Below are 16,280 nucleotides of genomic sequence, written 5' to 3' on the forward strand. Positions count from 1 at the left end.
AATAACAGACTTCCCTCTGTGATACACCTCTGAAGATGCCAGCCACAGATGCAGGCGAAACGTTAGGAACAAGATCCACCAGATAACGGCCACACAGCCCAGAAAACCCACCACAACCAGTTGAATCCAGCCATGAAAGCCTTTGACAGTTCTGATGTTGACAACAGGAAGAAGATATCTACCTTTCTATCTTCTATCTATCTTCTTCTATCTATATATATAAACCTATCCGTGACTTTGTTAGCCACGCCCTAACACCTAAACGCCTGGACCAAACAACCTGAAATTTTCAGGGACCACTGCTCATCCATGCGAGCGTGTTTTCCACTACTCCAACAGCTCAGGTAACACACCTGTGCCAGGTAAAACTGGTTTTTCTCCCCCTTCCACTGCACGTGCGTGAACTCCCCTTTCCAACTCCCCTTCCTCATCCCTCACGTCACCCCGTCCCGGAACGTGGCAGTAATCATGTGACCCGCGCGGGAAGGAGGCATGCCGCTGGAGGCGGCTCTGAGAGACAGCAATGAGGCGCCCGTAGAAGCGCCCACTGAGTGCTGTCACCAGCTCTGCCAGGTCGTCATGGGCCCGGTGGCCTCTAGCCCAGGAAGGTCTCCCCTCACGAAAGAGGCTGCTGCCCAAATGAGGTGCCGTTAAACCAGCCCATGCGGTGCGGCTGCTGCTTCTCATTGGAACTAGCTTGCTGTTATTCTCCTCTCCTCTCCTTATCAGAAATCCCCTGCGGAGCAAAGAAGGGCTGGGGCTCAGACACTCTGTGGAGGGGCCCGTCTCCCAGCCTGCCTTGGCCTTCTGTTAGAGGGAGAGGAGAGGAAGATGCAGGTTGTCTGATCCTGCCCCTCCCTCCCAAAGGCGGGGACAGAAGGAAGAGGCAATCTGTTTCACCCTCTGGACAGGTGGTGTTTTTCTTGCCTCGGACAGGCCAGGTATTTCCTCCCTTCTCTTGTGCAGACTAGGCACTGTATCCCTCACTGAATGGGCTGGCTAGGCACCACCCTTGCTTCCTATAGGACTTGGCTGGGACTCAGTTGAGTGCCACGGTCTGTTCCACCTTGCCTTGTCCCCCAAGGTGTTGGCCCGGTCAAGCCCTGCCACCAGCCTCACCTAGAACAGGGCTCATCATCTGCCTCATCTGATTTGGAGCTCAGTCTAGGCCAGGGGTCTGCAACTGGTGGCTCTCCAGATGTTCATGGACTACAATTCCCATCAGCCCTTGCCGGCATGGCCAATTGGTCAAGGCCAGGTGCCACCTTGTGTGGAAGAGGGTTCAAGGGTCACATCACGCCAAGCCCCACACCGCCTCTGGCATTGTCTGTGCAGGCCCCATGGAATGCAAGAACACTCCTGGATACTGTGGATCCCCCTGTGCCTCCCACCTTGCTGACTGGGGAGCCAGACACCAGAGTCCCCATCCACCACCATGCCTTACATCTTCTCAGCTCTAGCGATTTCCACCCACTGCCATGTCTTGCCCCACCATAGCTCCTCTGAAGGCATCAGCGCCCATATGCAGATTTTTCAGGGGTGCCTCTGGGAGGTGGGGGGGCACGCTGTGAGCTTGGGTGAATGCCACAACCACTGAGTCACAATGTCACCACCACCCCTGCCTGCCGCAAGCCGATCTTTTCTTCATTTCCAGCCAGCACCAGAACCACTCAGCCAGCAAGGGCTCCTGACTTCATAAGAACATAAGAACAAGCCAGCTGGATCAGACCAGAGTCCATCTAGTCCAGCTCTCTGCTACTCGCAGTGGCCCACCAAGTGCCTTTGGGAGCTCGCCTGCAGGAGGTGAAAGCAATGGCCTTCTGCGGCTGCTGCTCAAGAGCACCTGGTCTGCTCAGGCATTTGCAATCTCAGATCAAAGAGGATCAAGATTGGTAGCCATAGATCGACTTCTCCTCCATAAATCTGTCCATGCCCCTTTTAAAGCTATCCAGCTTAGTGGCCATCACCACCTCCTGTGGCAGCATATTCCAAACACCAATCACCCGTTGTGTGAAGAAGTGTTTCCTTTTATTAGTCCTAATTCTTCCCCCCAGCATTTTCAATGAATGCCCCCTGGTTCTAGTATTGTGAGAAAGAGAGAAACATTTCTCTCTGTCGACATTTTCTACCCCATGCATCATTTTATAGACTTCAATCATATCCCCCCTCAGACGTCTCCTCTCCAAACGAAAGAGTCCCAAACGCTGCAGCCTCTCCTCATCAGGAAGGTGCTCCAGTCCCTCAATCATCCTCGCTGCCCTTCTCTGCACTTTTTCTATCTCTTCGATATCCTTTTTGAGATGTGGCGACCAGAACTGAACACGGTATCTGGCTGGGACTGAGTGGGCAGGAAGATTGTTTCAGGGTGCAATGCCAGGAGTGCCTGGACTAGCGTAGCTACCTTGTTGGGTCCTGACTGTACAGCCGCTGTACTTGAAAATGAGCTTGAGTGGGAGAGCACAGGCGCAGTGGGTGTGAACTTTACTCCCCTGGGTTGGTTTTGGTGCAAGGAGCGGTTCTTGTTGTCCACAGTGCTCTCCTTGTGTTCTGACCACCACCCTGCCTGCCCCTCTGCATGCTTTATGTCTCCATGCAGGGATCTGACAGGCAGCATGTATTGCAGAACACCCTACTTTGTGATGCTGCTCACTGGGGTTTTTAAAGGGCAGGATGCCCAGCCATTGGTTCCGACAGAAGGTGCTTGGATGGCGCTGGACCTCACTTCAAAACTCAGCTAATTGGGGCTGATCAGCTCAGAGAGTAAGATTCATATCTGCCAGAATTGCGGCCTTTACAGTAATGGCCTGGAGTTGGACCTCCTTACCTTTAGGAAGATACATGGTACACCCACCACGGTTAACCACTGAACTCCCTGACTTCATTAATTTAAAAAAAAAATTGACTCCAACAGTTTCTTCTTCAATTAACGTATCACATACATTTAAGAAGATCTCCTCCCCTTGAACCACTTCCCCCTGTGATGTTCTGGACACACCATGGACTGGAATGGGGGAGGGGAACTACCTTCAGGAAGAGAAGCTTTGACAGAAGAAGAAGAGTTGGATTTATATCCCCCCTTTCTCTCCTGTAAGGAGACTCAAAGGGGCTTACAATCTCCTTTCCCTCCCCTCCTCCACAACAAACACCTGTGAGTTGGGTGGAGCTGAGAGAGCTCAGAAGAGCTATGACTAGCCTAAGGTCACCCAGCTGGCATGTACTGGAGCGCACAAGCTAATCTGACTCACTAGATAAGCCTCCACAGCTCAGGCAGCAGAGTGGGGAATTAAAACCGGTTCTCCACCTGCTCTTAACCACTACGCCACTGCTGCTCCCAGTGTAAGCTGGGGGAAGGATTTTGCTAGCTTTCCCCACATCCACACTCATGCTTCTATGATGGTGCTTTGAAGTTCCTTTAGCCCTTTTCAACATTTTTAATTTTAAGCCCTCAACTGCCATGTTGTTTCTAATTTGTTATGGAAACAAAGAAAAGGGAGTCAGAGTTCTAGACTTATCGTGCATACGAAATGCTTCAGTCAGAACTAATTATGCTGGGAAAACCTTGTCATCCAACAAAGGGATAAAAAATGTAAAAGGCAGAACACTGCTGGCAGAGAGGGGGTGTAACTTGGATAGAGGGCTCAACTTTGTCTTTTAAGCTGTATCAAATTATCTGGCTGGGAAATGGGGTGGGGGGAATAACTTTCACCACTGATCAGAGGCTCAACACATCCATGTATACTCACTCCATAGATCACTAACCACTTCGGTGGAAGAAAGAGAATTTTGGTTTTTGAAACTGCAAAGTTCCTAGAAAAATACAATTTCCTCTCAACATCCGGATTACTTGCGGGGAAGTTTACGGACTCCTCAAATTAAAGCTAAACAGCTGCTGCACATTCAATCCACTCAAGTCTCTTCATATTGAAAATGTTTTGCAAACAGAGGAAGAAAGCGATATATTGGACCAGAGGAAGAAAGTGTTATATTGGATTAGTTATGCACATCAAGTTCCACTAGGACCAGGTGACCAATCTGTGAATGTTGGAAATTTGACGCAGAACACCAAGATGATACAAGGACAACCACCGAGCTTGCGTGCCCTTTTCTTTCTTTGTGTGCTGACGTTAAATGGATGCAATTCTGGTTTGAAAGAGAAATGGAAAATAAAGTTTGCCATTTCATATTTAAGTCCCTGACAGCAACTGCATGAAGTGCAGGGGGAATGTTCAAATGCACACCTTCGCTCTCGCAGCACTAAAACATAGAGTTACATCTGAAGCAGTCACATCCTGTCGAAGTACACAGGCATCAGTATTACACAGACACTTTAAGCTTCTGTTGCACTCTAGTTTCTACACACTCTTTGAGTACAGTTAGCTCAACTTAAGTATTATTGCAGAGCTTAATCTTTAGAGACTATATTGAAAAAGAGAGAGACACACATAAAACACTCTCTGAGTTGAAATGTGTTCCTTTCCCGGCCAGGATTCTTGCAAACCATATATCATCAGATATGTACCATCTCCATTTGTACCAATATGCCTAGTAATTCCTACATATTTTCTACAAATTCCAGTAAAAGTTGCATATGTATTATGGTGCAAGTTTCCAGCATTAATGTATGTAGCACTGCTGGCAAAATTATCGCCAACTAAAACAGCTACTTCCTTTACCCATGACTTAAGGAGATACCAGAAGGTATCACATTGTTGGTCAAGTTGGTCCAGTTTGTTATCTCACCTGCAGATTTTTCCCAGCTCAAAACTACTGTCTAGGCAATTTTCTCCATTTATTGTACTGTCGAAGGCTTTCACGGCCGGATTCAACTGGTTGTGGTGGGTTTTCCAGGCTGCATGGCCGTGGTCTGGTAGATCTTGTTCCTAACATTTCGGACACAGTGTATACACCTGTGAATACAACCGACTTCCCTCTGTGATACACCTCTGAAGATGCCAGCCACAGATGCAGGCGAAACGTTAGGAACAAGATCCACTAGACCACGACCACGCAGCCCGGAAAACCCACCACAACCAGTTCCCCATTCAGGTTAGCATTTTTTATTTTTCTTCTTTATTTTTCTTAACATGTTTTGGATTCTATCTTACAGCATTATAAATAAGCAGCCTTAGCTGCAAAGGGCTCCAGTTTACCTACAAAAAACGCAGCTCACTGAAGAAGACAAAAAACAGTACCAGACTTAGTACAATTGTTATTGTCAGCTCTTAAAATTCAGTGAGTTTTTTTTAGAGTCATTAAGAGGCTTATTTCAACAGCATCCGGATACTGAAAAATGTCAGGGAGGGGAAGAGAAAGAAAAAGAACATTCACGTAGGTATTTGCCAGATTACAAAAACTGTCCTGTTAAAAAAGACTGGCACGATAACATAAACATCTGCAAAGGCTGATGCTACCACGACTGCTCGGCTGGTGCTGTCTTGTGACTTCTAATGTCTTCATATACCCCTCTGAACTATTTGTTCACTTTCATAGCAGTTCTTCTCTGCCAGATCCTGCTCTCATGTAATGGATTGAGCCCAAATCAACATTTAAGTAGAACGAAGTGGTGTGTTGTATTTAGGGTCCACAGTTGCGTCTCAGACAGATGTGTAAGTTAGTTGCAAATATGGCAGTGGAGGGGAGTGATATGGGCCAGGGCCGTGACACCAAGGAAAGGGGGTTAAACTCAGTCCTCTGTGCCATTTCCCTCCCCCCTTCCCCCGCTGTTTTAAATCCCACTGTGAAAAAGGTAGACAGGCACAATGTAGATGCTGCACTTAATGGCTTAAAAACTTAAGGGAACAATTTTGGCCCAAGGAGAAGAGGAGAGAGGACCCCAGCAGTAGTAAAATGCATAGCAAAAGATCATGGATCCTTAACATCTAGTTTGGCAACACTTTTTAAACTGACATTATGACAAGTGGCCTTCTTGATAGAAAAACAGTTTTGCTCTTCTGCAAAAACTACTCTTCAGCCTACAGCTAATAGAAGAATTGAAACTGAGTTTACTGATATCACGCTAAGGTCCCCGTAAAATTCTATCCTACGGTGGCAGACCCTTTTATCTATGATTCCACTTCTCCCTGTAAGTTCCCTCTTATTCCTTTTTTTACCCTCATTAACTACTTCATGTTCTCTCTCAACTCGTCAGTCCTCTTGCAGTGTCCATCAATTAACGGTTAGTTCAGGAGGGCCCGAGCACTTCGGATAGCGTGAACACAGAATTACAATTACAAAAATGAGCAATGGCCTCAGTTGGATGCAAAGCGAAAAGAAGCACTCCAGTGTGCGCGCACGAACACGGCCACAGAACCACATCCTTGAGAACAAGAAGCGATTGATGAAGGCCAAGGGAGGACAAGCTGACTGCAAGAGGGACAAACCAAAAAACAAATACATTTTAAAGGGACAGGATTACTGAGGAACTGTCTCTATACTCCACGGCCTGATAGAATGGCATTTTGTGTTTAAAAATTCTCCCAATCGCTGCTGAAAAAAGATGGAGAGGGAACACCAATAGGTCTGGAATGCAACAGACTATCAACAGGGCCATCCAGTCTCTTCACTGAAACAGAGTGCCCAAGAAATAACTCCAAACTGCTAGTATGAAAGTGAACAGCATATTATATGTTGGCGAATGTGGTAGAGGGGTCCAACCTATAGTGCTCCAGATGTTTATGGACTCCAATGGGAATTGTAATCCATGAACATCTGGAGCACCATAGGTTGGACACCCCTGTGGTAGAGCGTCAGACTAGGATCTGGGAGACCTAGGTTCAAAAGCCCACTCTGAATTGGAAGAATCTCAGGTGACCTTGGGCCAGTCACACACAGCCTAACTCACTCACAGGTTTGTTGTGAAGATCAAATGGAATCAAGGAGGACAATGTAGGTCACTTTCCACATTGGAAAGAAAAACAGGCTATCAATGAATAAGTAAATATGCTCACAAAGGTGGAAGCCTTCAGACTAGTTAAGAATAGGCTCTTGGATCTTGATTTTCATAATTTGACTCGTGCTGCCAAGACAACCTGTTCTCCGACTACATTATTAATCCCATGCGAGCATGGAATTATGGCAGCATATCTTCGTCTGCTGTTTAATCCCACCCAGAGGAGAGCCTTGGCTACTGCAAGATGTAATGTGCTGCCATCAGCTCTGCTGGAGGGAAGATTTAAAAATATGGAACGTTCTAAAAGAGTTTGTTCATGTGATAGGACTTCAATGGGTTGAAACATTCTGACCATGTGCTTTGTTCTCCCATGCCCTAAATGTACAATAAGATATTGCCATTTGAAACATTACATGAATTCCATTCCCTTGCAATGTTCTCAGTGGCATGAGTGTTATAAGATACCCAATCTCCTGAACAGCTCTGATGTGCTCTTTGGTGAAACTGTTGCAAATTTTATACTGGAAATTAGTAATTTTAGCAATTTTAACTGTATTTCTTAACCTTGTTTTGTTTTAAAATTTTGTCCTGTTTTATATGCCAATAAAGGCTTGTGTTGTTGAACAAGTAAATAAATTTGCTGTCCTGCCTATAGAACTCAGCTCACACAGATTCACAGATCTCAGCACTGACCAGACCGAGATGTGCTTACTTTCAGAAACGTCACTTCATCTTGTGCCTTCTGAGCACACCCTCAGAGGTTATTGATTAAGGAAATCTATCTCCATCCTCTAAATATCTCCATGATCTAATCTAAACACAAAGAGGATTTTAAAGCTAATCACATAAACTACAGTTTTATGCAACTTGTAACTAGAACACACATTTTAGAGCCTATTAATTAATTGTCATCATTGGATCAGCCACAAATGTTAAGTTAAGCCGTATTCAAAAGGTTGGAGTTACATACCATTCTTACCTGTAGGGGTAAGAGTGTGTTACTGTTGCTGTCTGCTCGGAAAACGTTATCTTCAATCCACGATTTCGGTGTCAATGATGGAGCTGAACGTGTAAATTTAGGCGGAGCTATGACGTTTCCAGAAAACGGCTTCTTTAAGGGAGAGATCTGGCTTATAGTTCCTGGAATTCCTGTGTTTCCAGTTCTGCGGTGGTCTCTACCATGCACACTTCCCCAGGACATGTTTCCTGTGCTCCATCCACTGCTCTGGTGGTTACTCCAAGGTGACGGCTTCAGAAGAGGCTGGAAAGGTGAAGATACCGTGTCATTTTAAAAATGGTTGATTAATTGGATATTACTTATCAAACAGGTTTGTACCCCAACTCTTAGCCTAAAAGGTTCCCAAGGAGGCGCCGGTCTTAAATGCAAACCCACTTCAGAAGGTGGGAGCACGAAACACCACTCCAAAGGGGCCAGGCAGGTTCATATGGATGAAAGTGGCCCTTGAAGTACCATAATCACAGCTTTGAAGGAATCGACTAGTACTCTGAACTGAGGCAAGCAAAGAGCAAGCACAATTGCTCCAAGACTGGGCAGGAATGTTTCCCACAGCTAGTGCCAACTTGCCATCATGCCACTTGCATTCCACATCACTAAGGTTTCTGAGCAGTCTTCCTCCACAACCTCATGAAGAACACAATGCAGTAGCCCAGTCTGCAAATGATCAGCCCACAGACAAAACTATGTTCAGTTCTTGCTTACCCAGGAAATGCCGGAGCGAGCACACCAACCAGCGTTAGGGACAGGCTTTACATGCAACAAAAGTCCCTTACCAAGGAGCAGCAGTGGCGTAGGAGGTTAAGAGCTCGTGTATCTAATCTGGAGGAACCGGGTTTGATTCCCAGCTCTGCCGCCTGAGCTGTGGGGGCTTATCTGGGGAATTCAGATTAGCCTGTCCACTCCCACACACGCCAGCTGGGTGACCTTGGGCTAGTCACAGCTTCTCGGGGCTCTCTCAGCCCCACCCACCTCACAGGGTGTTTGTTGTGAGGGGGGGAAGGGCAAGGAGGTTGTAAGCCCCTTTGAGTCTCCTATAGGAGAGAAAGGGGGGATATAAATCCAAACTCCTCCTCCTCCTCCTCCCGACTTCTATTAGCTCAAATTAAGTTTTATGGTTTTACTCGTGTATTATATTAGCATTTTATCTATGTTTGTGTTTATGTTGTTAACCACCTGAACCCAGTTTCCTGGGAAAGGGTAGGGTAAAAACAAAAATAAACAATACAACAAAAGCCTGGATTCAGCCATTCTCCTTATGCAAGGGAGAACAGGAGGATGGTGAGAACAGGAAAGAAAGGGGGGATATAAATCCAAATTCTTCTTCTTTTTCTTCCCTTACGTAGGTTTACTAACAAGTTATCAAGGAACTGCCAGCTTAGAAAAGTTTTGAGGCACTTTTGCAGAGGACCACAAGCAGATTTAGAATAAACCAATTCAAAAACCACTGTTTAAGCAGGTCCTGGAAGTGACAGAAGACACAAGCTTGACTTTGTCTCCTCCCCGACTCAAGCATCTGCACGCACTTTCTCTGGGGCAGCAGCAGTGGGGCCACCTGGCCCAAGAGCCCCCCTCCCACTTGCAGCACCGACGCAGCAGGAAATAGACCTCGGGTTGGTTTTCCCAAATACAAGAAAAGTATTGCATATATTCTGGTTTCTCTTCAGACTGTATATTGTACACACATATTATACACTGTATTTCTCTCTCTCTCAAAAGAAGAAAAAGAACCACCAGTGAAACTTCACACTTACAGGTTCAACATATGGTTCAGACGTTCAAATGACAGCGTCTTTCCATATATGGCTACTCTGATAAAAAGTAACAGCCTCATTGTAAAGACCCACCAGCAGGGCTGGAGCGAGGGGGAACGGCGCCAGGGGCACACGTGCGCCCTGTGCCCCTGCCACGCCCCTGCCCCAGCGCTCGCCCGGGGTATCACACCCCCTTGGTGCTACGACCCTGCCCACGTTAGCAGTCCACTTGCCTATAGTATTCATGTGTAGTAACCTCTGATAGTGCGAAAGGACAAAATGCCCAACTATTTCTCTTTTCTAGTTTATGAAACTTTTTCTATCGTTGGTGGCTAGGTGAACTGATAGTAACAAACCCAAGCCTGAGATAGTCAGATTTGGATATTCAGAATAATAGCTAGGACATAATGTACCAAATAAATGTTCAAAATAAGTGTAGAACAAAAAATATAAATAAATGGGAACAATGAAGCACATATTACTGCTGACTAAGGGACTCAACTAAAAGTACAGTGTGGTATCAGGAAAGCTCTGGAGCGCCCCAGAAGGGTTGAATAAAAATCTGATACTTTTTGCAGCTTTTATATTCTATGTCAAAAAGTAAAGTTAAGGGACTACTTAATGTGTGGACAACTATAGCTATGCAAAGTTGTCCAGCAAAGTAAAGTCAATCACTAAGGGTTTTTTTCCTATTAAAAAAGATACCACACACATCTTAAAGCAAACTGTGTTAGAATTCCTGGGTTTAATAACTCAAACCGTTCACAAAAACAGGAAATCAATGTCGGTAAAATAGAAAATTACATTAATTTTAGTTTGTATAGTTTAAAGTAAAATATACTAAGTAGGTACTTGAATGTAGAATATTAAAAAAAGCAAAAATGTAATGCATCACAGTGAATCTTATACACAAAATATGTATTTAATGTATTTAAATTCCGAAGTCATTTTAGTAGAATAATCAGGCAGACACCACAGTTCCATACCATTGTGAATACTTAGGTGGTAAATGTTGAGCATTTCTGTCAGGTTGTTGGGTGTGGTAATGCCTCACCCTACCAACAACTAAAAAGTGGAGTAAGCTGATGGCAAACTCCACCGTTATCAAGTCTCTGTCAGAAGAGCTTTTCTTCACCTTATTAAAAGCTGGGGAATTGTGTCCACTCCACTATTTGTTCAAAATGAGAACTATGAGTAACAAGGAATAATATTTTATTTCCTTTTAGCTGTCCTATTAAATTCATATGAACACAATGCCACAGCAGCATGATGGAGAGGAAAGAAACACCCTTGATGTAATTATTAATTTTTCATGCAAGCTACCCTGAGAATTAATAACCACTGTCGTAACCTACTGATCTGAAGCTGATTTCCCCAGAAACACGGGTGGTTTCCTGGAATTAGAGCCCATGGGATAAAAAGTTGGAAACATCAGGCCTAGATCCCAATTTAACCCTCTTCTCAGGTTGTGATTACAGAAAAGAGCTTTCTGTAAAGGAAATAATAAGGCTGGAGGAGAACGATTTTAATACAAGAGCGTAAGCAGAACACAGCAAACTGATTTGTGGATTTGAGAATAAAACTAATCATCCGCTACAGAAAACAGACATGAAACTGTCTGTTTATCTAACTGTCAGTATGTATCAAAATAAAATTCTTACAGGGCTCCATCAGGAAAGCAACTTCCCAGCCAATCGGAGAACAGAATCCCACCCCACCCATCAAAGCAGCGTTAAGTGTTCTTCTACGCAGGAAGACTGGGACAACCTGAAATTCCACACTTAAAACTTTTCTTGGCCTCGCTCACAGCTTGCATAAGCAGCTTTGTACGTAGCACAGATTGCAAAAAACCAAAACCTGCCGAAAGCTGTTCTCTTGCTTGCCTGCCATGATAACACCTGCGGTGCTGCAGCTACAGCAAAATCAAGCGGCTGAAAGGAGAGCAAAAGAAACCTACAAACAGCCAACAGAACAATGCAGAGAATATCAATTAAACACAGTCTACTAGGAGCTGCAGACTTAGCACATTATCATTTCTGGTAGCTCTACGCAGTGTATACGTGTCCAGTACATATAAGCCAACAGCAAACAGAATCTAATAATTAACTTTGTCAACACCAGAGAGAAGGAAGAAGAGAGGTGAAAAGTCTCCTTTGCCATCCCAGGACCTAACACGTTACCAAATTCCAATGGGGAAGTTACTTTCAAAAGTAGCACAGAGCGCCATATCTAACGCATTTTATGCTGCATGCACGAAAAAGCACTGATGCGCACGGGCAGCATGCAAAGCTACACACGGGGTTTTATGCCATTTACAACACAAATATGTTCAGGACGATGATATAACAACTGCATGCTCTGCAGTCTGCGTGTTCTGATGCACAAGGATGTAGCTTCCCCTTTGAGATGCCAAGAATGCTCAATGAGGGAAGAGAAAAAAGGGTACATCTCGTTCACCTCCTCCCCCTCCCATGCAAAAACTGGGCTGTCGGATGAAGAAAGCTGCACGAGCCCCGCCCTGCATCCATAAACCAGCAGTGACAGACTGTCACCGCTTTGAAATTTCAACTTGGGTGTGTACATACATCTATGTGGGCAAGGCAGCATGCACACTTTTGAAGAAGCCCATCTTGGGTTGTTTCCCATTTTAAAATCTTCTCTCTCCAAATAAACCTCCCCCCTCCAAGTGTGTTTATTATGAGTCAGCCAATTCAGGGTCCCCATTTCCTTCCACAAGGAAAAGCGGCTCTTCTCAAAAATAGATAAGTGGTCTCATCCTCCTGCATCAGGACCCAGAGCTCTGCTTCCCTCAAAACGGGGCAGGGGTCGAAGGCAAAGGAAGGCAGTTTTTGGCAACCTCAATCACAGCAACTCTGCCCCCCCTCCCACCTCCAGCTCTGAGAGTCTGCCCTTCCACAATGGGAGGTGTGAAAGGAGAAAATGAGTTTTATTTACACACACACAGCTGGCTAAAGATGTCTGAAAGAGAGGAAGAGGAGAGAGAGATGTATACATACATTTATGTTTTGTATACATGTTATACCATAATGTGCATTCAAACGGATGGGCACACACCTACTACAATATGCATACACACATTTGGCTACATGAATGTATTAATATATTTTAAGACACACATATAAGCACAGATGTATCTATGTACACAACCCCCAAATCTACATACATGTGTATCTACATTATTAACTTGCACACCTATGTATCCATATTTGAAGTATGCAAGTAGATACATAACATGCACATTTTACACACATATGTACTACTGAGGTTTCCCACCAATTCACAGCTGACACATACACAGCCCTATATTTATATCACATTTTTGGTGGTTTCTATTTTACTGATTGGGAAGTAAGTTTCTGGGTACCTTAATTATTTAAGAGTTGACCATTTAGCTGCCATCCATGTTTTAAATTATTTAAGGCATGATTTCATTACTATCTATGTGGGAAGCTGCCTTGAGCCCATCAAGGGAAAGGAAGCGTATACATGGACTAGAGTCAACTATATATTTTGATTTAATTGTTATATACTGTTATTCTGATGTTTTTGATTATGGCTATGTAGTTATGTATTATTGCTAATTGCTAACTTACGATGAATGTTGTGGATATTATGGATTTAGTGGTATACATTAATGTATATGCTGCAAATGGTGCTGTTATTGTTCTTGGAAATTGTTTAGCTCGAAATGTTAAGTCGCCATCTGTAATCTGGCTCTATTTTAGTTCTATGTAATTTATCATTGTTACGTTGGTATAATGTATCTGTTTATTATGTTGTTAGTCGCCCTGAGCCCCTCGGGGATAGGGCGGGGTATAAATATAAAGTGAAATAAAATGAAATGGACATTTTTGATATGCAAATGTTGTGCGTCTGTGCCTGTCTGTGTATATATATATATACACACAGGTGTGTGTGTAATATGTGTGTGTGTGTATATATACACAAGGGTTATGGTTTTGGTGTACTTGTTGTTCATATTTATTTATTGCTCATATTTGATTCTGTTATTCTGTTTTGTTGGTTGTTAGCCGCTCTGAGCCCTATGGGGGAGAGCGGGGTACAAGTCCAATAAATGAAATGAAATGAATATACACACACACACCTTGCATATAGAATATACAGTGTTCAGCATATATAGCATACACACACACACACCCATTTCATACACACATACTTCCTGTATACACACCGAGAGAGTATGCCGGTGAAAAGAAATTTAACCCCCGCTGAAGGACCCTTCGGGGGTCTCTGCCTCCCCCCCCCCCCCCCCCCCCCATATGTTCTAACTCCGTGGTGGCGAACCTTTGGCACTCCAGATGTTATGGACTACAATTCCCATCAGCCCAACTGGCCATGCTGGCAGGGGCTGATGGGAATTGTAGTCCATAACATCTGGCGTGCCAAAGTGCTTCCATGCCAGCTGGGGGGGGATGTCACCGGGCCCCCCCTCGCCCTCCTCCTCCTCCCGAGGAGACCCACCTGGTGGTGGTTGTAGGAGTTCCTCTGCTGGAGGAAGGCGGCGGCGGCGGCGGGGGGTTGATGCTGCTGCGGCTGGAGCTGCGGGCTGACCGGGGAGCGCCGCGTCTGAGGCGGCGGCGGCGGCTGCTGAGGCGGCGGCTGCTGAGGCAGAGAGATCTGCGGCGGGGGCGCGGCCGAGAAGGGTCCTCCGAAGGGCCCGTGCGGGGAGACGCCGCCGCCGCCGCCGCCGCCGGAGGAGGAGAAGCCCTGGAAGAAGGAGGCCGGCGCCAGCGACGACCCCATCCCGCCGTAGAAGCCGCCGCTGTCGGAGGCCTCCGGGCTGGGCGGCGGGGCCATGGCGGGGGCCTGCGGCGGGGGCGGCGGCGGCGGCGGGGCGGGCGGCGGGGGCGCCTGCTGAGGCGGGGGGGACGCCGACCAGGGCGCGCCGAAGCCGGGCGGCGGGGGCGAGGCGGCGGCCGGGGCCGGGCGGTGCTGCGGCGCGGCCAGCTCGGGGCCCTGCAGGCCGCCGAAGCCCGAGCCCAGCAGGCCGTTGGGGGGAGACTCCATGGCCCAGGAGGGACTCAGCGGCAGCGCCCGGCCGGCCCACCACGAGCAGCGGCGGCGGCGGCAGGAGGAGACGGCATCGGGCGCCGCCGCCGGCCCACCTCCCTCCTTCCCACCTCCCTCCCTCCCTCCCGGCCGCAAGACCGGCGCAGGAGGAGGAGCAGCAGCAGCAGCAGCAGGAGGAGGAGGCGGCGGCGGCGGCTAAGAGCGCTCCGCTACCCGCCCCGCAGCCGCTCCTGCCGGGATGACGCGAGCGGTCAGGCGGGCCGCGCAACCCGCCCCCCCTGCAGCGGTGCAAGCGGCTCTGCTCTGCCCGCCGCCTCCCGCAGCCAGGCCCCCGAACCCCGCGGTCATAGAAGCCGGGGGGGGCCGCCCCTTTAGTGACGCCCCCCCCACCCCTGCCCGGGCTGGGGACGAGGGTCTCAGCACCGGCGAAAAGGCATCCCGCTCGGGGCGAGGACGGGGGTCCCCTTCCCCTGTCTAGGGCTGATAGGGAGACACCCCCCCCCCCAGGGGTTAATCGCCCCCCATATGGGGTGACTGGAGAAACGGGTTCTATAAGGGGTCTCCCTACATTAAAATCCTGGCGAATCAAAAGAACGACCCCCCCCTCCCCCTATTACGCCCCTTTGACGGCGGGAAAAGACCCTACTCGGAGTTTATGGTTTCTGGGAAGACCCCCTACGGGGTTACTCTCCCCCTCCCCCTATATGGGGTGACTAAAGAAGTAGGTTGTGATTTAGGGGTCCCCCGACTTGGCGAGTCAAAAGGAAGCCCCTCTTGCGGCACCCCGGCTCTATAGGCCTGCAGGGCTTGGGAGGGGCTGCCTCTGTCCCCCCCACCCCTCAATAGTTCCTGTTTCTGGACCCGGTTCCCAGTGACTCCCCGGGCTTCTAGTGCGGGCAGAAGAACCCCGGAAGTAGCGTCAGCGCCGCGGGACGTCACAATCCCGGTCCCCTCCGCCCTGTCAAAGCACCCAATGCTCCCGCGAGGCCACGCCTCCATGTTAATAATTAATGTGGCTCCTCCCTCTCTCTCGGTTCACTCTGACTCCGCCCCTCATGGGTTCTGTCGCTGTTCGTGGCGAAGTGGCGTCGGGATCCCTTCAGAATCCTTCCGCCTGGCCTCTTTTCTAAACCGCCTTCCTTTACAAAACAGCGCGGGTTTTATACGGTTAAAGCCGGGGGTGTCCAACTCTGCCGCTTCAGATGCTCACGGACTACAATTCCCATCAGCCCTTGCAGGCACGCCCAATTGGCCATGCCAGCAGGGGCTGATGGGAATTGTAGTCCGTGAGTATCTGAAGCACCGGAGTGGGACATCCCTGGGTTAAAGGCATTGGGAGGAGGGGGGCGTCGGGACATGCAGGGTCTTTGGCGCGGCGCTCCTTGCCGATGACTGCCCCGCTCTCCAGCGGCGAATGCGCATTGGAGGCGGGGCTGATTTTTCGCACTGCAATGACGACAGTTGCCTTTTGGATGCTGCGGGAAAGGGGAACTCGCAAAGAGGGGAGGGCAGCGTGGGTTAAAATGGATGGAGCTTTCCTTCGGATGGCAGGCGGGCTGGGGCCTCCTGC

General features: G+C 47.8%; 1 protein-coding gene across 1 annotated transcript; it reads right to left on the reverse strand.

Moving 5' to 3' along the window:
• Positions 1–327: 327 nt before the first annotated feature.
• On the reverse strand, positions 328–14,837 carry LOC125439591 (cytoplasmic polyadenylation element-binding protein 2-like). The gene is made up of 3 exons (XM_048508705.1): positions 14,162–14,837; positions 7,860–8,150; positions 328–807 (listed from the first exon to the last, which is right to left on the reverse strand). Exons 1-3 carry the CDS (start codon positions 14,705–14,707, stop codon positions 328–330), a joined length of 1,317 nt encoding a protein of 438 aa, XP_048364662.1. The 5' UTR covers positions 14,708–14,837.
• Positions 14,838–16,280: the final 1,443 nt, after the last annotated feature.

Source organism: Sphaerodactylus townsendi, linkage group LG10, assembly GCF_021028975.2.
Source record: "Sphaerodactylus townsendi isolate TG3544 linkage group LG10, MPM_Stown_v2.3, whole genome shotgun sequence".
NCBI lineage: Eukaryota > Metazoa > Chordata > Lepidosauria > Squamata > Sphaerodactylidae > Sphaerodactylus > Sphaerodactylus townsendi.

Coding starts and splice junctions, on each gene's coding strand:
- LOC125439591 (XM_048508705.1), bottom strand. CDS start 14,707: ATGGAGTCTCCCCCCAACGGCCTGCTGGGCTCGGGCTTCGGCGGCCTG. Junction 8,151..14,161: donor ACTCCTACAACCACCACCAG/GTGGGTCTCCTC, acceptor TCACCTTTCCAG/CCTCTTCTGAAGCCGTCACC. Junction 808..7,859: donor TACCCCTACAGGTAAGAATG/GTATGTAACTCC, acceptor TCCCTCTAACAG/AAGGCCAAGGCAGGCTGGGA.